This window comes from Zea mays, chromosome 4, assembly GCF_902167145.1.
Source record: "Zea mays cultivar B73 chromosome 4, Zm-B73-REFERENCE-NAM-5.0, whole genome shotgun sequence".
NCBI lineage: Eukaryota > Viridiplantae > Streptophyta > Magnoliopsida > Poales > Poaceae > Zea > Zea mays.
The window spans coordinates 217,157,063-217,177,910 of record NC_050099.1 but is presented as its reverse complement, the minus strand read 5'-3'; the positions used below and the strand labels follow the sequence as shown (position 1 = coordinate 217,177,910).

Genomic DNA, 20,848 nt, shown 5'->3' with positions numbered 1-20,848 from the left:
GGCGCGAGAGGCGGGTGGTCCGGCGGCGTGTACTTCTTCTCGAGGCCTCTTCTCCCAGCGTTTGTCGGATGGCTGGTTCGCGTCACATCGTGGCGCTGCCGGTGCAGGCTTTGCTCCTCCGATGAGATCCTGGGCCCGCTCGTCGGCGGTGATGTAGAGGTCGGCTTCCCGGAACAGCTCCTCGGAGGTAGTCGGCGCCTTTTGTAGTATGGCTCGGACGAAGGCCGAGTCATTGGATCCTCTGTAGAAGTCCTCGATCACGGCCGCCTCCGTGACCTCGGGGATGCGGTTTCTCATGGTCTGGAACCTTTTGAGGTATGACCGGAGAGTCTCATCCCCCCGGCGCTTGATGGATTTGAGGTCCCATGGTTGCGCTGGCTTGTCGGAGAGAGACTGGAAGTTGGCGGTGAAACGTCGACTGAAGTCTCCCCAGTTGTCGATGCAGTGTCGGGGTAGATGTCGTAGCCACTGCAGCGCATCTTGCCCAAGGACGATGGGCAGATACGCGGTCATGACGTCTTCGGATGCTCCGGCAGCCCGAGCAGCGGTGGTGTAGACGGCTAACCAACCCCCTGGATCCTGCTTAGGTTCATATTTATCGACATTGGATACCTTGAAGTTGGGAGGCCATTGGATGGCCCTAAGGCGCGGAGTAAGAGCGGATACTCCGCACGTGTCCTCCTGTCGTCGGGGATGACGTCTGTCCCGGGGAGGGGAGTGGTGGTGGTGGTTCCTCGACCGTCCCCGGGTGGTACCGCCAGTTGAAGCTGTTGCCGACTCAGTCCCGGTGGCCTGGCTTTGAGTCGGGAAGCCATGATCTCGGTCATACTCCTCCCGACGGCGAATTTCGTTCTCATGCCGCCGTTCGCGCGAAGCATTGATAGAGCTTCGCGCGTCTCGGCGACTGTTGATGGCGTGTCGCAAATCGTTCGGCGGGTGAGCGAGCGGTAGAAGATGGTTGGCCGCCTGAGTGAACAAGCGTCGGTATCCCTCGGCGTCGGGAGTCCGAGGAAGTCCGTCAGCTATCCGAGCTAGAACGCCTCCGACCTCGCTCGGCGTGTTCATAGCTCGGGCGAAGTCGGGGTTCAGGTTGCACCCGAAGAGCGGATTCTCCCGGCGTTGCCTTGCATCTTGCTCGGCTTGCTCCTGAGTCCGTCGGCGGTCACGTCGTCGGGAGTTCCTTCGTTCCCTGAAGATGCGTTCTTCCGGAGTTTCCCCTATCTCTGAGACCTCGTCTCGCGAGACAGGCTGCTCCGGATCCCGTTCTCCGGCCGCGTGATGTCGTCGAACGTTCCTGCGTCGGTTCCTTCGTCGGCGGGATTCTCGTTGAGGTGGTTCTTCTCCAGGCGCGGTCGGTTCGTCGTCAGAGACGGCGGGCGACTCCACTCTCCCGATGAAGAGGACGTCGGGGTAGAACGGTACTGCTGTCGTGGCGACTTTCTTTCCGTTCTCCTTTGAGGCCGGAGGAACGGGAAGAACGACTTGCCTCTCCCTGGTCTCCTTCTTTCTCGCGACCCGTGTCCACTCTTTCGTCGGGGAAGTAGACAGCGGAGTCTTCCGGGTCAGCGAGCTTCTAGCTCCAGCCTCCCCGGAGACGATCTTTTTCCGAAGAGCCGGAGGTAGCGTCTTTCCAGCATTTTCGGAGTTTGTTGGAGGAAACTTCTTTTCCGGCAGATCCGCGATGCGGTGTAGAATTCCCTCTTCATCCGCTATAGATGAGATTGTCCCGAAGCAGAATACAGATCCGGGACGCATGGTGATCTTGCTGTGGAAGGTGACAGCCATTGAGCTAGCTTGGATCGTCGACACACCCCCTACCTGGCGCGCCAGCTGTCGGTGTTTTGGGTCCGACCGCACACCCGGGGTTGCCCCTCAAGGTGTTTTTAGGAGTAGGACGGTGTCAACGACTGTAGCAAAATGGTTCGTGCCGATCGCACGAGGGACAATGGACAAGATTTGCAGGTTCGGGCCACTTAGAAGTGCGTAACACCCTACGTCCTGGTGAGTATTTGAGCGTGGTTACAAGAGGACTCTCTGGATTGAGGGCGCAGAGAGTTTATGTGGGTGGCTAAGTAAGAATAGGGTCCATCGATCTGAAGGGGTGCCCCCTAGGCCTTATATACTCGACCGTGGGGCAGTACATGTGATATGATAACATCAAGTAGCTAAAAGATAGTGAACCTCTTGAGTTTATCCTACGTAACCTTCGCTGACTTATCCTCGCATGGCTCCGTTGCCTGGGGGCTTCAGCGCGGGAAAGTCGGGTCTCTGTTGCGATCCATTCGTTCGACGTTGTGGGCCGTCCGGGTTTGCACCAGTCCGGTCTCACGTCTTCTCTTCTTTGTTGGTTGTCTTTCCCTAGGCCCACGAAAGAATGACCTTACGAATTATTGGGCCCTTGGGCCTTTCGTGAGGCCTTTTACTTCTTTAGTGGACCCAGGGGATATCTATCCCCCACAATGGCATACTGACGAAACCCACAAATCATAATGGCAAAATTGTCAATGTCTCTGTTCGTAGACAGTTCCGTTGTCCCTCTATTACATTCAATAATAATTATTTAAGCATTTTTAATCAAAATATTAACGACTACACTCTAGTCATACCTTTGTAGATTTCTTGATCTATCTTTTTAGAGGAGCAAAAGAACCTACCCGAGGCTCGGTCTTGGAGGCCAAGTCATCTTGGCCTTTAGACCCGACAACAGAGCCATGCCATCACCGTTAAAGTCTTCAAAGCAATAACATGTGTATTCTGGTGGCTAGGTGATGGGAATACAGGTTTAGAGTCAATAACTATAGTTTGAATCCCAATTTGTACATAATTTTAAAAATTTTATTACTTAAATATAGAGTACGATGATGGTGCAAACCGTGGAACCAGAAAATTTGATGCTTTAATATAGTAGAGAATTGGCTGTGTCAGAGTATACCGGAATAAAACTCTTTTTTATATCGATCTGAACCCTCCTAGAAATTTGGATAACATTTATTTTTGGTACAATGATTTTGATTATATGTCTTATCTTGAACGTTTACGTGTAAAGGTGAGTGATGCTTCGAAGAAGCATGGGAAGATGTGGTTAAGGTACCCTGTCGTGACAGATTGTAATGTTATTGTGTCCTTTTGAATTTGAGCATTAATGAACCAGATTCTTCTCTGCTCTGTTTATTAGGGCCCGACCATATCGACGTGCAAGGGGACATATCATATGATATTATATAGTTCATTCTATCTATTGAACGTTAGAGATATATACATTGTCTGATATAATTCATCTATGCATTTTTATTATGTTTTACATATTTTGATTCACTCTAATGTATATAAGTTTCTTGATGCTATATATGTCAACCTTATAATTTCTGATTCTGTGTCGACCTTATAATTTCGGAAGCTATATCCAGATAATTCTTTTGGTGTCACAACGCTAAGCAGTGTCTGGAACATATATCACCTATTCACCTAGATGTTTTAGGTAACAAATATATTTGCATTGTGGGAGGAAACAAGTGAAGTTAAATACAGCAGTTCCAAACTGACAAATTTTAAAGCTATCACTCGATGGACCAGCCCTCAAATCATGGATCCGACGTTCGGTATGGAATCAGGAGGGAAAAAAAGAAAAATAATTTCTGTATGTGTGCAGTCTTCCGAAGGTAAAATCGATTACACGTGTCAGTTAAGTAGTTAGGTCATTCACGCTTGAGGCGTCTAGGGCTCGAAGCTGGAGTAAGGGACACGTCTTCATTTTTTTTCTAACTCCTTGACTCATACTACCTTTGTTCAAAAATATATGATACCGAACGCTCAAGCTGAAAAGTTGAGTAACTTAGGGGGTGTTTGGTTGCTCCTGCTAAAGTTTAGCCCGGGTCACATCAAGCGTTTGACTTTTAAATAGGAGTATGAAATATAGACCCAACCAACTGGACTAAATTCGTCTCGTCTTTTAATCTTTGGCTGACAAATTAGTTTTATAATCCGACTACATTTAATACCCGGAACGGAGGTTCAAACATTCGATGGGTCATGAGCTAAAATTTAGCGGGGTGTAACCAAACACCCCCTTAGAACACAAGATGGGGTGGCAAAATTATAAAGCATACCTTGGGTGAGGCTCTATCAATGAGTATGCTTTAGTAAAGCAAGTTTTAGGGTCGATGGAGTGGAGGATTTGGTGGAGGAGGTACGCCCTGACTTCTGGCATTATCATCTTCTATTGCATGGACCGAGAGGGGCTGGCTCTCCCACATACCCCCATCGTAATTCGCATTTTTGCGCAAGGGGGAACACTTCACTAGACCCAATTCCAGACCACGTGAACAATACTGAGTTGGGGATCCTTAAAATCTTGAGTCCTCTTCATTGCTGCCAGAACAACATCAATATAAGCTAGCGCCGGTTCACTCATCGACTAGGAGTTGGGCGCTAACCTAAGAACTCTAGAAGCTTGGGAGCATGATTTATGACATAAAACCAACGTTTGTGTTAGTTTTTGTGAGAGGTTTTTAAAGGGCGATCAAGATATTGGTGGCTAGCACACAATTAAACCACTACTACTCCAACTATTGTGGCCTGCTCCTTGTTAGGCTGGAGGTAGAGGAAAAACAAGTACTAGTGGAAAAGAGGGAAAAAAGGGGGAACCCAAATACGACTCATAAAGATGGGCGAAGATGGCTATATGCATGATGGAGTTGAGATTGAGATGGATGAATTCAATTTGGTAATAATACAGGAAATCCCTGAAATTTGGAAGTCAGAAGGCCAAACATACGCAAAAAATGAGGAAAGACTACAATTTGGTCGACATCAGAAATGTGGAAGGATTCTTCGCCTAAAACAGTGTCCAACAACTTATCACCTAAAATAATATTTTGTATTGAGGCTACATTATTTGTAGAGTAGAGTTTAAATATAGGGACGACGATGGGTAAACTGATCATTTTTATCTCTTCAAAAACTCCATCACCATTAGGGCATGTATAATGGGTGTCTTGAGTTGTGTCTTCGAATGTGTCTAGAGGGTGAACGTAAAAAACGCAAGATATGTATCATGACGAAGACACGGTGTCTTAGCTCTATGTTCGAGATAAAAGACTAGCAGATTGATCACTTTAATTTATTGAATACTCTGATTGGTACAATGAATATGTAAAACACATGTTTTAGACATACTCATTGTATTATGTTGCATTTTAGTTGTGTTTTATAATTAAAGTACTGTGCAACGGTGTCTAGTGCCCTTATAGTCTTCAGACTTTCGATTCGATCACCGAAGCCTCGAATTCTTGTTAGGGGTACGTATCCAAAAGTATCACAACTTCACAGGTACTGGCAGGTAGTCCCACTACCCTGCCAGTTGTCCGGCACCGCGCCACTTGGCCTCCCGCTCCGTTCACAGCCTCGCTCAGGAACGGAACACGAACAGCACATGAACATGCTTACACGTGGGGTCAGCCTTCCGTTGCGTTCGATGTGACCCACCCGTCGGTGAATCAGATCTACGGCTTCGCCGGTCGAGCCCATCACGCCAGCATCGAGGGCGCAAAAGCCCGACGCTGTAGAGCAGAGTCCCCAAGACCCCAACCGAAAACCCCAGCTGCCCCAAACCCCCGAATCCCGTTCGATACTTCGATCCCAATGGTGGCCTCCTCCGCCAATGCGCCACCGGGCGCCGGCGCACGGAGGCCGCGCAGCCGCCCCCGCGGGAGCGTGCGCTCGCGGAGCCTGAGGTGGAGCACGCCTCCGCGCAGCCCCCTGCCGTCGTCGTTGTCCGCGTCGCCCCGGCGGCATTGCTCGCTCCCCGCGCTGGACCCGATCACGCCCTTACCTGTCGGCACCGAGGTCGAGGTCCGCGTCGACGACGACGGCTTCTACGGCTCATGGTTCGAGGCCACCGTCCTCGACTTCGCGCCCGCGCGCGGCTACCGCCACCCTGCGCGGTACACCGTCAAGTACGTGCACCTCCTCGCCGAGGCCGACGACGAAGGCGTCCTCGCGGAGCCCTTCGCGCCGTCCCACATCCGCCCGCGGCCGCCGCTCCCGTCTTCGCCGCCGCGCTTCCGCCCCCACCACATCGTCGAGGCGTTCCACAACGAGGGGTGGTGGTCGGGCATCGTCGTGTCCGCCGCCGGAGCCGGGGTCACCGTCGCGTTCCCCGTCACCCGTGAGGTCATCGAGTTCCCGTCGGGCCTCGTCCGCCCCCGCTGCGACTACGTTGACGGTGACTGGATCCCGTCCCGGGTCGCGATGGTTGTCCGCCCCAGCCGCACCGTCAGGGTCTACGAGGTCGGGGACAAGGTCGAGGTGGTGAGGAACCGGGACGTGTACGGGGACTCCTGGTTTCCCGCCACGGTGAAGGTCGTCATCGACAACCTCAGCTACGTCGTCGAGTACTTTGATCTGGAGGAGGAGGAGGGCGGGCTGGAGAAGGCCACCGAGTATCTGCATTGGCGGTTCATCAGGCCGGCTTTTGAGCATACACCGGGGGAGGGTGAGTTCCAGCTCCAGCCTGGTGATGCCGTGGAGGCCTACTGTGATGGGGCATGGTCACCGGGAGTCGTCCATAGGGTCGTCAGCGAGGGTGAGTATGACATCAGTATTGTTGGCAAGAAGGCGGAACTGCTGGTGACCAAGGTGGTGGAATTGCTCAAGCCGCGGTATAAGTGGAATGGCAACCGATGGAGAATTGCAACTGCTAAGGTACTGCAACAAACCTGTTTATCATAGCGGTCCTTGTTAGCTCATTTCTGATTATCTGCTGTTGTAGTATTGAGAGGTGCAGATACTATATGATATACAGATTTGTTGGGATTGATCCTTTCTGACTTCCCTAACTTAGTTCCTTCATTTTCTCATTTTAGGACATGTCTGAGGTAGGTACAGTAATTAATCCAATTAAGTTCATCATTGACACAGTGATATTGCGCTTCATATGATTTGTAGTACTCTCCTGCTTCAGCCAAATGGCTTTTCGTCTCATTGAGCTTGTGGCTTTGTCTGTGAAATCATTATTTGTTTTATGGGTAGGATGGAGTTTCCAGTACACGATTAAGTTCAGGCAAGCTGTTTCCTTTGTATTTTGTGTGTTTGGGCTGCTAATTTTGTATGATTAGGACCCTGAATACAAGTGTCTTCAAACATTTGTACATAAGTTCCTCGAGGAGTAGGAATGAACACGGATGGGAATGAGTGGGAAAACACTCAACCATTTCTATCTTCACATTTAGTCACCAAGAATGGGAATGGGAGCGGGAACAGGATAGCCCGGAACAGGGATGACATGGGATATACACAGTGTTCTAAATAACGGGTTATAACATTTAGTGGAAGCCTGCTCAGCCGCTATAGCACACTATTTAGTATAATGAGTGTTGTAGTGGGCTAGTGGCACCTAGTGCGAGGCGCTATAGACCACTATTTAGAATACTGGATATACAGATAGAAGAAAACAAACAAATATCGAAATTCAACAGAAACAGAAGGTTACATAACAGACATTGATTCTAGATTTCACACTATCACAGCCTATGTTCAGAAATCACAAGTTCACACGCAGCACTCACTATCTCACAAATCTCAATGGTCACCACTGCGCTCAATACTTGGACAGCAGCAGTTCAAACTTCACAGTACTGTATGGCTGCATCAAACCACACTCAACACCACCAGTTCAGTGCACAGTAGCAGCAGTTCACAAGTTCAAAAAAAGTCTCAAACACATCAACTACTAGTAGAGAACTTATGAAAGAAAGTGAATCGAAATCGAGAAACAGCAGAGTTAATTATTGATTAGAAGTGTAGCAGATGAAGTGATTAGTTGAAAACTAATGGGCATGGATTGCCTTGGTTGTCACTGCCTACATGCAAGGCACATGAGCAGGCTGTTCTCGTTGCACCCGTGGGCTGTGGTACAACATGCTGCCCTTCTTTCAAATACCTTCCATCTGCAGTCATACGTGAAACACGCAATGAACCTGGATCACCTGCAGTCGCCTAGCGCTTTTTTGAACCTTGGAGTAGAGAATGCGGATTTTACGGCTTCCGTCCTGAAATATAAGGTATTTGGTTGTCCCAAGTCAAATTATCCTGAGTTTGACCAAGTTAATTATCCCGCATCAAAAAGCTAACATATGAAACTGCATTTCATAATGAACCTATTGATGCTGGTTCAATGTCATAAATATTGTTGTTATTTGCTATAAACTTAGTCAAACTTATGATACTTTGACTTTCGGCAAACTTTGATCAAGGATGCAAGCAGGCCCACAAACCCACATATAGGCTTAATTTTATAGGTTGTCCATGGTTAGGGGTGCAAACGGTTGGATATGGGATATGTACAGATACGAATACGAATAGCTACAATGTTTCTCGGGTTCGAATTCAAATACAGATACTATCAGCTATGTTGGATAGGTACAAATGGATATCAACATCGTACATATGTGATTTGAGTACCTTATATGGATATAAATATGGTATCAGATATTAAATATTTGGACTGAGATGCAGACGAATCTGAACTCTAAATGGATGGATTCAGACACGGATATGGTTGAAAAGTATCTGAACCATTTGCACCCCTACCTGTGGTAACTCACAAAATTAAGCCTATATATGCTTCCCAAACTTTGATCCCTTAATCTTCAATCAAGATGGTGGAGTACATCATAGGATCCCTATGTGGGGGGTCAGCTGGCGGGAGATTGTGTTGGGAGTGGGGGGTCAGCATGAACTTCATTTTGTGATAGATTCATTGGTACTCAAGCTTTATATTATTTACTAGTACTCTATTTCTGGTGTATTATACTTTGAAAGGGCCTTTGTAAGCATATTTTTTTAATAATATAATTCACAAATAAGTGAAAGGTTGTCTTAAGTCGTCGGTCATTTTAAACTTTGGTTCCGAATTAATTTTTAGAGTTTGAATATCTGAAAATGATGTGCAGATTTGACAAGGTACACTTTTGCTATGTTTTTCTAGATATTCTTTAACAAAAATAAGTTAAAAATTGTGGTTTGGAAACTGTGCCAAAATCCAAATGTCACCTATTTGTGACTAGATTGAATATCGTCATTGCTATAATCTCAATGTGGTATCTAAACATATGTTAGTTACGAATACATTGATACAACTTTTGCACACTCATGACTCAACATGGATATAATTAGGCTGATTGTTAGGCAAGAGTTCTGAAGTTTAACCTTTTAGAACTTAATATGCCTTATAAAATTAAAGTGGAGATTGTATTATTGATCGTGAATATATATCTGGATCCTGGAAAATATTTCACTATGGGTGTCTATTAAGCCAGGAAGAATTTCTAGCGTATGGGCTGTTTTGCAAGTTTAAGAAATTTGTTTAACCATTTGCATGTAATATGTATATAGGCATATATCGCATTGCTAAAGAACCTTTGAATTTTGAGCTTATAACAATAAAACATCCTATTATTCAACTTGCATGTTCTGTTCTAAATATTTCCTTGTGCAGAGACAGACTAACTTGAGGTGGCATTCTAAGTCTGGAGAAAGTCCAATCTCTCCAGTTGATTTGACATCTAGTGATGAAGAACACAGCCATGATCCTGATTCTTCTTCCATAAAAAAGTCTAGGAAAAAACTAAAGCAGCTAGATGCCACATTAGCTGAAGGTTCTGAACACGCTTCAGTCTCTGAGATGGACATTCCTTTGTCAGCTATGTGCAAGTCACCAGAAAGCACACATTCGCCGAATTCTTTGCTCTCTGAGAAGAGCAGTCCTCAAGGTTCACATGTGATAGTGAATTTGGTTCCAATGAATGGACTTCATTGTGCTTCTTCAGGGCATTCAGCACCAGTGGACAACCAAGCAATCCTGTCTGATATGGGTGTTTTTGATGGTGAGCTTCATGAATCTGTATCTGGGAGAAGCGTTGATGCATATGATATGCTTCCCATTGCTGAACTAAGAAAGAAAATGGCTTCAGCTAGAAGAAATTGTGCTGTCCAACATACAGAGGAACAACATGTGAAATCGCTCAGAGTGAAGAAATGTATATCGAATAGTAAAGACAAAAAAACGCGCCCTATTCAAGAGCTTATGGGAGAAGTGGGTTCCTCTAATAGTTTGAGTCCAATTCATTATGTTTTGTTGCTGGGGAGTAAGGATGCCTGCATATAATTTATTAATTCCGCTGATTTTGATATTTTTGCTGGTGCAGATTCAGTTGAAGGGAAACAAGAATTTCTCTAGGGACTTTGTTTTAGCTTTGGGCGTCTCTAGGGATGGCCCGACTACTTTATCTCCAGATAGACTGGTACAAACTTATGATTGGCTTTTGAACCCTCTTTCTATATTCATATTCATGTGTTTTGTTTTGTTCTTTTTGTCAATTTATATTAGGTGTCAATAGGGCCAAAAAGGTGCTCAAGTACAAAGGTTCTTGCCTGTAAGAAATGTAAGTGTTTTCTCTGGACCACATTCATATTTATAGGTGGTAACTAAAATCTAACAGTTGTCGTACAATGTGCAGTGGCTAAGAGGAGAGGATCCAAAGAACTGTGCAGTCCAAATAGCTCATTGGATGTGACTAGGACTGACCAGCAGGGAGGAAGAAAGGAAGTGGCAGAAGCAATGAAAGAATGTTCCTTAGCAGTATGAACATTCTTTTGTAAACTAATACTCATATTAGCCATCAGCTTCTCAGCCTTTTACTATTTTACATGTAGTTGGAGTGTCCGAAATCTGATGCTCAAGGGCAGCTTGACAGAACTTTGGAGGATGCAAAGAATATAACTGAATTATCAAATCAGGAGAACCTCTTATCCATGCTGCCTCCTGGCTTTAAATCAGTGTCTAACAGGAAAGGTATGAACTGCAGAAACTCTACCCATGGTCAAAATGGCATAGTTTGCTACATAATTGAAGGCATACATGAATGTAGTAGATTAATGATTGGATTTCTGTGTTCAGGTACTAACATACATGATGCTCAACTTGGGGAAGAACCAGCGGTTATGACCAACAACAGCCTTATTGAACCGAATGGAAATGATGACATGTGCACAGACCATGCTGCTACTACCAAGTTAGCTGAAAACTACAATGTGATGGAAACAGCTATCATGTCTATTGATTGTCCGGCTCAACAACCCTGTGGGGAAGTGGATGAGAGGTCAGTTTTAGGTCTTAAGAATGCTGGGAGTACACAGTGCATCATCGACAGTTCTCCATCGAGTGAGAGCTTGTTGCCTTCACCGCAGGCTTTGTTCGTCAAGAGCTCACCTGTGTGGCATATAGTTGAAGCAATGCATGTGTTTAAAGAGTTACCTCAACAACCACATTTCATTCCACTCCAAGAAGTCCCCCCGACACTACGCGAAGGAATGGCATTAGGTATGATGGTGTCATTCGCGGACTTGGTGAAGGTTACAATGGAAGCAAGCATAGGCAACGACATGGAATGGTTTGAGGACAAGATCAGGACAATCTCCCATCTAGAGGCAAATGGATTTAGTGTGCAATCTATACAGAGCGCCATGACCGAAATGGTCAAGGTCAAAACTGAGCACACCAGTTATCATTGCGAAATCGGCAAGCTGAGTTCAAAGTTAGTGGAGAATATGGCTTCCTCCTCCAGAGCCGGTGCACTGCTTGATGAAAAAGATGAAGCTGCAGCACGGCTCGAGGAAGAACTTGTGAGTATTCGCCAAGAAAGCCAGAAAATCGCAAAGGAGAAGGAAAAAATAGATGCAGAGGTCGTGAGTATCAAGACAGCATGTAGCGGGTATGAGGATTTGTGCAGCGGTGTGGAACGCAAGTTTAAGGAAGTCTTGGCTGGGCTGCAGCGGAAGAGGCTAACCTGATGCGCAAGGTGTTGATGTCATTTCGCTGCTTCAAAGTTCTAATTCTGACCACTGTTTCTGCTTTTGGGCTGTAGGTCATCTATGTATCACGGTAGGTTCAGATCGATGTGCTGTGCTTAGTTTGTGCAAGTCATTCGGTACCTTTTATATATCTGTATGGTGATCATGATGGCTTAGGGAGCCTGATGAAGATCGACTCTTGATAATTGTTACTGCTATATTAGTTGGACCGTATTTATTTGCCTGCGGCATAATTAGTTTGAGGGCAATTTGTTTCCGTTCTTGTCAACTTTGATTCTCCTGACTTCTATCGTCTGATGTTATTTGATCCAACTTGACATAGGATTGTCTTATCCGATGTCTCGCTTGAAACCTTTGTAACACCCTATCCCTACCTCAACAGTAATTGTGCTATGTATCCAGGCCTATTTGGTAGTTAAGCTTTCTATTTGGTAGTTAAATTTGGTATTTAATGATCAACTAGCTAGTTGCCCGTGCATTTCGACGGCTCATAAATTATTCGATAAAAATTTTAATGCACAATAATTATATGAAAACAAAGAACACTTATATTACTGTCTTTAATATCTTACAATTTTTTAACAACAATCGTTACAGAACTAAACACATACAAATCAAATTATACTGTAATGCAAATATCATAAAACAAAGTCTAAGAAGTGAGGACGGCATTGTACAAAATATTCTTTGCTCTCAAGCGGGAAGGCCTCCACTACTATGTATATGTATCTATGTGCCATGTGCTTGCTTTTTCATGTTGCGTAAGAATGAAAGCTAAATTGTTTTTTAAGACGCTCGTACTTGCATCCGAACATAGTTCACAATAAAATATGTAACCATAGATTCCACGGAAATTAATATAAGAAACAAAATTTCCTATGAATCAATGAGTTTGTTTGAGGTGTAAATAGCATGTTAATACAGTAATACAGATCAAAATGAACGAAAAATTGCGCTTACATATGAAATTGGGCTCATGATCCCCGTAGATCTTGCACTCTGACACTCCTCATGTAGAGATATTTGTTTCTTTAGCCAGCATACATGCCGCTTTCCAAGGCACATATCAATCAAATTCATTTGTATGCATATACATAACATGGTAACACAAATAGGACAATAGGTTGAAACATACTAAATATGAACATGTCATCATGAGTAGATAGCAAATAGGATAGATAACAAGTTTAACAATATATAACACTATAACATACCTATTAGCTAATATGCTTATCTCGTGGACTACATTCAAGACTTGGACATCTGAATATGAAGCAGGCATTTCTTGATCCAATAGTACCTTCTTATTTGAAGCTATGTGCTGATTTTCCCACCACGAACCTTGATAGCCACCGGAGATGTTTTGTAATCTAAATTACAAAATAGACAGTATTAGAAAGACTAAAAAATGATGTATTTCTAAGATTAATTAGTTGTTCTAACATAGTAACATAATTACATCTACCTATTGATGGAGTATTGTCTAGTGCTTCACTGACTGCATTATTAGTATTTTCCACCAGGCCAAGGTATTGATGGTAGAAGAGCAACTCATGTGTAGGTGGTTCAAGCAGTAGCATACAGTTCAGTAGATGCAAGCTATAAATGTTTCAGTTCAAGAAAGAGTGGTGCTGTAGTATTGTTACAGGCATAAAAAGTGTGTTATAGTTCAGTGATCCGCACAAGATGAAGGTTCATTAAATATAGGTGTACATGTCCAAGTTGGAAGAATTATGTATGCAGTAGTACATGTGAACATGTGACAAAAGATCAAAAGTTGGTAAATTTTTCAGAAAATGGCAGGTGGTTGCTGGCACAAGATCAGTGTTTAGAGGTTTAGATTTAATAAGAAGCCCTGTTATACAATGGTAGATGCAATTTCGGACATGCTAACAAAAGATGAAATTTAGCAGAACAAAATATCACACATTTTTTCGACATGCTTGAAATAGCAACATATGAAGAAATTTTATCTCTACTCTCTAAGACGATTGAGTGTATAAATCTCTTTTAGTGTTTCTGCTATTTTTTCTTTTCCTTTACAAAATTGATATTGTTAGAAAGACTAAAAAGCGATGTATTTCTAAGATTAAATAGATGTTCTAACATAAATACATGTACATGTTGCTGGAGTATTGTATAGTGCTTCACTGATTACTTTATTAGTATTTTTCACCATGAAGTAACATCAGTAGCAATGCCATCCAAGTTTGTCATCCTAGGGTAACTCAGGTTGCAACTTTGCCACCAGTGGGGAAATCTGACCATGAACTACCTGAAAGTCGCCTAGGGGGGTGAATAGGCATAATCAGTAGCAATGCCATCCAAGTTTGTCATCCTAGGGTAACTCAGGTTGCAACTTTGCCACCAGTGGGGAAATCTGACCATGAACTACCTGAAAGTCGCCTAGGGGGGTGAATAGGCATAATCTGAAATTTACAACTTTAAACACACACTACAAGCCGGGGTTACCGTTAGAACTTAAATCAAGTCCGGGAGAGAGAGGAAAACAAATCAAATGGAAATAAGCGAATGAACACGGTGATTTGTATTAACGAGGTTCGCTTCCAAAGAACCTAGTCCCCGTTGAGGTGGTCACAAAGACTGGGTCTCTTTGAACCCTTTCCCTCTCTCAAACGGTCACTTAGACCGAGTGAGCTTTCTCCTTAATCAAACGGGTCACTTAGACCCCGCAAGGACCACCACACACTTAGGTGTCTCTTGCTTTGATTACAAGTCACTTTGGAACAAGAATGAGGAAGGAAGAAAGCGATCTAAGCAACAAGAGCGCAAAAGAACACGAACACACACTCTCTCAAGTCACTAGGTGGTTGGAATGAATTTGGGAATTGGAGAGGCTTTCATCTTTTGAATTGTGTCTAGGATTGAATGCACTAGCTCTTGTATTGAATGAGAACTTCAGAAAACTTGGATGCCTCGAGTTGTGGTGGTTGGAGGTATTTATAGCCCTCAACCACCAAAAGGCCGTTGGGGAAGGATGCTAGTGATGGGCACACCGGACAGTCCGGTGCGCCACCGGGCAGGCACCGTAGGCTGTCCGGTGCGCCGCCACGTCACCCAACCGTTAGGGTTTGGGAGCAGTCGACCGTTGGCGTCGTTGTCTTCTTGTGACATCGGACAGTCCGGTGCCGGACCAGACAGTCCGGTGCGCCTCTGACTTTCTGCTCTGACTTATGCCGCACACTGTTCACGCACTGTTTACCTTTGCAGAGTCGACCATTGCGCGAGTTAGCCGTTGCTCCGCTGGCACACCAGACAGTCCGGTGAATTATAGCGGAGCGCGCCTACGGAAACCCGAGAGTGGCTGGTTGGACTCTGTACGGTCTTGGTGCACCGGACAGTCCGGTGCGCCAGACCACATCACACTTGGTTTCTTTTGCTCCTTTGAATTTGATCACTAACTTGAATATTTATTGGTTTGTCTTGAACCTTTATGCACCTGTTGCACATGTATTCTAGAGCAAACTAGTTAGTCCATATATTTGTGTTGGGCATTCAACCACCAAAATTAATTGTGGGAAAAGGTTAACCCTAATTCACTTTCAATCTCCCCCTTTTTGGTGATTGATGCCAACACAAACCAAAGCAAATATATAAAGTGCAGAAATGAACTAGTTTGGATAAGGTAAGTGCATAGGTTACTTGGAATTAAACCAATTTGATAATCTCACTAGATATGAATGGATTGCTTTCTTTTATTTAACATTTTGGACCACGTTTGCACCACTTGTTTTGTTTTTGCAAATTCTTTTCAAAGTCTTTTTGCTAATAGTCAAAGGTATAGAGATGATCTTGCAAGAAGAATTTGTAAGATTTGAAATTTCTCCCCCTGTTTCAAATGCTTTTCCTTTGACTTAATAAAACTCCCCCTGAATGAAATTCTCCTCTTAGCTTTCAAGAGGGTTTTTTGAGTTAGACTTTGAAAATACCAATTGAAAGATCAATTAGATACCAATTTGAAATATACTAATTTAAAACTTCATTTCGAAAATTTTAAAATTTTGTGGTGGTGCGGTCCTTTTGCTTTGGGCTTAATATTTTCTCCCCTTTGGCATTAATCGCCAAAAACGAAGAACTTGAGAGCCCTCTTTTATATTTTCTCCCCCATTGATAAAAAAATATGAGTGAAAGAGTATACCAATCGGAGAGATGGTGGAATACCGGCAAAGAGGAAATAGTACCGATGGAGTAGAGTGGAAGCGATGTCTTTGCCGAATACTCCATTTCCCTTTCAATCTAAGACTTAATACAAAAGATGCTCATGGAGACATATTAGTCTTAGCTTAGGCACAAGAAGAATAAGACATATGTATATGTGCCAAAAGAAAGAGATATGATCAAAGGTATATAAATAAGCTATGTGTGCAATGTTTCAATCAAAATTCCGAGAATCAAGAATATTTAGCTCATTCCTAAGTTTGCAAAAGGGTTTCTCATCTAATGGCTTGGTAAAGATATCGACTAATTATTCTTTGGTGTTTACATAAGCAATTTCGATATCCCCCCTTTGTTGGTGATCTCTCAGAAAGAGATACCGAATGTCTATGTGTTTAGTGCGGCTGTGTTCAATGGGATTATCCGCCATGCGGATTGCACTTTCATTGTCACATAGGAGAGGGAATTTGCTCAATTTGTAGCCATAGCCCCTTAGGGTTTGCCTCATCCAAAGTAATTGCGCACAACAATGGCCTGCGGCAATGTACTCGGCTTCGGCGGTGGAAAGAGCTACTGAGTTTTGTTTCTTTGAAGCCCAAGACACCAGGGATCTCTCTAGAAACTGACAAGTCCCTGATGTGCTCTTCCTATCAATTTTACACCCTGTCCAATCGGTATCGGAATATCCTATTAAATCAAAGGCGGATCCCTTGGGGTACCAAAGCCCAAACTTAGGAGTGTAAACTAAATATCTCATGATTCTTTTCACGGCCCTAAGGTGACCTTCCTTAGGATCGACCTGAAATCTTGCACACATGCATACGGAAAGCATAATATCCGGTCGAGATGCACATAAGTAGAGTAACAATCCTATCATCGACCGGTATACCTTTTGATCTACGGATTTACCTCCCATGTTGAGGTCGAGATGCACATTGGTTCCCATGGGTGTCTTGATGGGTTTGCCATCCTTCATCCCAAACTTCTTAAGTATGTCTTGAATGTACTTTGTTTGACAGATGAAGGTGCCCTCTTGGAGTTGCTTGATTTGAAATCCTAGGAAATACTTCAACTCCCCCATCATTGACATCTCAAATTTTTGAATCATGATCCTACTAAACTCTTCATAAGTTGATTTGTTAGTAGACCCAAATATAATATCATCAACATAAATTTGGCATACAAACAAATCTTTTGCAACAGTTTTAGTAAAGAGTGTAGGATCAGCTTTTCCGACTTTGAAGCCATTAGCAATAAGAAAATCTCGTAGGCATTCATACCATGCTCTTGGGGCTTGCTTGAGCCCATAAAGCACCTTTGAGAGTTTATACACATGATTAGGGTACTCACTATCTTAAAAGTCGGGAGGTTGCTCAACATAGACCTCTTCCTTGATTGGTCCATTGAGGAAGGCACTTTTCACGTCCATTTGGTAAAGCTTAAAGCCATGGTAAGTAGCATAGGCAAGTAATATACAAATTGACTCAAGCCTAGCTACGGGTGCATAAGTTTCATCAAAGTCCAAACCTTCGACTTGTGAATAACCTTTGGCCACAAGTCGGGCTTTGTTTCTAGTCACCAAACCATGCTCATCTTGCTTGTTGCGAAATACCCATTTGGTACCTACAACATTTTGGTTAGGACGTGGAACTAAATGCCATACCTCATTCCTCGTGAAGTTGTTGAGCTCCTCTTGCATAGCCAGCACCCTATCCGAGTCTCTTAGTGCATCCTCTACCCTGTATGGCTCAATAGAGGAGACAAAAGAGTAATGTTCACAAAAATGAGAAACTCGAGATTTAGTGGTTACCCCCTTATGAATGTCACCAAGGATGGAGTTGACGGGGTGATCTCGTTGAATTTCTTGGTGGACTTTTGGGTGTGGCGGTCTTTGACCATAAATTTCTTGATCATCTTCCTTGTCTTGATCAGCTTCATCTCCCTCTTGATCCTTGTCCTCCTCTTGAGGTGGCTCATCTTATTGATCTTCGACTTCATTTTCCTGAGCCTGATCCTTATCTTGAGTAGGTGGAGATGCAAGGCAAGTGTCCTCTGACCCGTGATGTCCTACTTACTTTATAATTCATTGTCCCGCATACCATGATCAACCTAAGGATTGACTAGTATTATGTTTTCCTGTCCTTGTTTACCCTTTGGGAATTAGTTACTATGATTAGTATTATGCTATTTCTTTACTTTAATCAATAAACATGATGAGAACATTTATGATATGATAATATTATTCTGGATATGATGATGAACTCGTGATACTTTAGGGGGCTTAGGCTATTTCCGGAGTACCTCTCCGTAAAGACCTGTTCGCTGGATGACCACCCGAGAAAACAGTACAACCATGAGGGTGGAATGGGACGCCCTTAGCTGATTAATTTGAGGAACTTGAGGTGTAGTCGGCTTCGCCGTTGTGCCATCAATGGGGTCCAGGCACATTACTTGCTCTGCCGAGGCTGGGTGCTGAGGTTCTTTTGTATCGCTTTTGTTAGTCACCCTTCCATTGGGGAGAGGTAATGTGTTTATCAAACTGGAGAAACCTAACGAGCGGCTATGACCTCTGGGAAATCTTTGTAAAGGCTACATAGTGAAACCTTACCGACTCACCTTGGTAGAGTTTGAGGGTTTGATCAACCCGAGGCAAAAAGGGATCATGACTCGTGGGTAAAGTGTGCAACATCTATAGAGTGTTAGAAACTGGTATATCAGTCGTGCTCGCAGTTATGAGCAGCCTTGGAAGCTCCTTTGATTAGAGTTACTCTAGTTATCTTTACGATGATGCTTAATGATGATGATTATGATGATGGATTCTGGTATTTCCTCTTGGAGGGAGTACTATTTGGGTTAATAGCTTGGGGTTATTACTAAAACTTGGCTCTCTACTAGTAATAAATACCTGACCAACTAAAAGCAAATGCTTTGAGCTTCACCCTACATACAACTAGTCCACTTTAGCCAAACGAGACAATTGCTGAGTATGCAGATGTGTACTCACCCTTGCTTAAAACACCAAACCATAGGTTGTCCCCATTGCAACCAGTGCTTAGGAGAAGATGAAGGCAACATGGAAGACTTTCAGGAGTTTTAGGACTTTGACGAATTATAGATTAGATTAGCGACAAACCTCCAGTCAGCTATCTGTGAAGGCCTTATCATACTGTGTTTCATTCAGCACTATGATTTAAGTTAATGACTTGGTGGATCTTTCGAACATCATGATGTAATAAAGTACGTATTTCTGCTATTATTTGAGCAATGTGTTATGATGTCTAATTATGTAATCGTTGTGTACGTGAATTTATGATCCTGGAACGTACATGGTTCGCATTCGGTTTGCCTTCCAAAACCGGGTGTGACAGGTCGGAAGCTCGATAATAAAGAAGTCGAGGAGCAGTCTGATAGAGGCCATCCTAGAGACCCACTTGCACGTGGGTAGGCTCAGGGTCTATACATGGAGTTACCTGACCGAGAACTTGGCCCTTGCGAGGGACTCCAACAAGGACTATGATTTAGCGTGAGCTTCTCGATACCTCAATAAGAATACAAGAATCATCGATATGAGTTTGCATCTATATCTCAATTAAGATTTTGTACCTAAATTATCGTTTATGTAGGTTATATGTTTACATTCCTAGTTTAGCCTGCTAGACCAGTGATAGGATTGAAATCTAGGTTGCATAGCTCTTTTAAGATAGAGATAGTAACACACCTAGAAAACCATAGTTAGACATCTACATAGATTATTTTCTTGTATACATTTTATTATTTTCATCTCTAAAAATGGACTTTTAAGTTGTCTAATTTATCCCATCTTAGACATCATGGTCCCATCAACACTAACATGCATATCTTACAAATGCAAGTGGGTTGTAATTGTATCTAAAAGTATATATTGCTGAGTGTCACACCCGGTTTTGGAAGGTAAATCGAATGCGAACCATGTACGTACCAGGATCAGAACTCACGTACATAGCGATTACATAATTGGACATCATCACACAATGTTTGAATTAAATAGTGGAAAGGTACTTAGTTACATCAAGATGTCCAAGACATCCACAGAGTCTATTACACAACCATTGTGTTCAACATTAAATCAAAGTGCGGAGTAACGAAACTTAGAATGTAAGTCTACACACGCAGCTGACTGGGGGTTTGCCACTAAAGTAAACTAGAACTCGTCGTAGTCCTGGAACTCCTCAAAGTCCTCCATGTTACCAGCTTCACCTCCTGAGCACTGAGAACAGTGGGGACAACCTGGGGTGGGGTGGTTTGTAATGCAAGGGTGAGTACACATCAACGTACTCAGCAAATGTCCCGTTTGGCTAAAGTGGACTAGCTGTATGTGGAGTTAAGGTTAAGCAGTTGCTTTTAGTTGGTCAAGTTTTATTAATATAAGTATAGCCAAATTTTAGGAATAACCCAGTTATTACCCAGAGGCACTCCTTCCAAGAGGAAATACCAGAGATCAAATTTATAACCATCATTGCTAATCATCATCATATAAGTAACCAAAGTTCTTCTAATCGAAGAGGACCCAAGGCTGCTCATAACCGTGAGCACGACTGATATACCAGTTTCTAACACTCTACAGAGGTTGCACACTTTACCCACAAGCCGTGATTCTCATTCTGCCCGAGGTTCTAGCCTCCCCATTGATCACTACCAAGGTGACCTAGCAAGGTCTCACTACGTAGCCTTTACAAAGATTTCCCAGAGGTCATAGCCACCCGTTAGGTTTCTCCAGTTTGATAAACACAGTACATCTCCCCAAAGGAAGGGTGACTAACAA

General features: G+C 43.6%; 1 protein-coding gene across 3 annotated transcripts; it reads left to right on the top strand.

The window, feature by feature from the left end:
• The first annotated feature begins 5,467 nt into the window (after positions 1-5,467).
• Positions 5,468-12,208, top strand: LOC103654600 (DUF724 domain-containing protein 2). Of its 3 annotated transcripts, none has more exons than XM_008681438.4 (7): positions 5,468-6,702; positions 9,503-10,093; positions 10,206-10,301; positions 10,388-10,442; positions 10,518-10,639; positions 10,714-10,852; positions 10,958-12,143. In XM_008681438.4, the coding sequence occupies exons 1-7, from the start codon at positions 5,641-5,643 to the stop codon at positions 11,848-11,850; spliced, it is 2,958 nt and encodes a 985-aa protein (XP_008679660.1). In that variant the 5' UTR covers positions 5,468-5,640; the 3' UTR covers positions 11,851-12,143. The 3 variants fall into 3 exon arrangements, with proteins under 3 accessions (XP_008679660.1, XP_008679659.1, XP_008679661.1); XM_008681437.4 differs by having other exon boundaries at positions 5,533-6,702; positions 9,497-10,093; positions 10,958-12,208; XM_008681439.4 differs by lacking the exon at positions 9,503-10,093 and having other exon boundaries at positions 5,540-6,702; positions 10,958-12,208.
• The last annotated feature ends 8,640 nt before the right edge of the window (positions 12,209-20,848 follow it).

What these genes read in the sequence shown, in the direction of transcription:
- LOC103654600 (XM_008681437.4), top strand. Translation starts at nt 5,641, where the DNA reads ATGGTGGCCTCCTCCGCCAATGCGCCACCGGGCGCCGGCGCACGGAGG. An exon ending in CTTTATCTCCAGATAGACTG is followed by an intron (nt 10,302 to 10,387) that starts GTACAAACTTAT and finishes AATTTATATTAG; the next exon opens with GTGTCAATAGGGCCAAAAAG. An exon ending in GGTTCTTGCCTGTAAGAAAT is followed by an intron (nt 10,443 to 10,517) that starts GTAAGTGTTTTC and finishes TACAATGTGCAG; the next exon opens with TGGCTAAGAGGAGAGGATCC.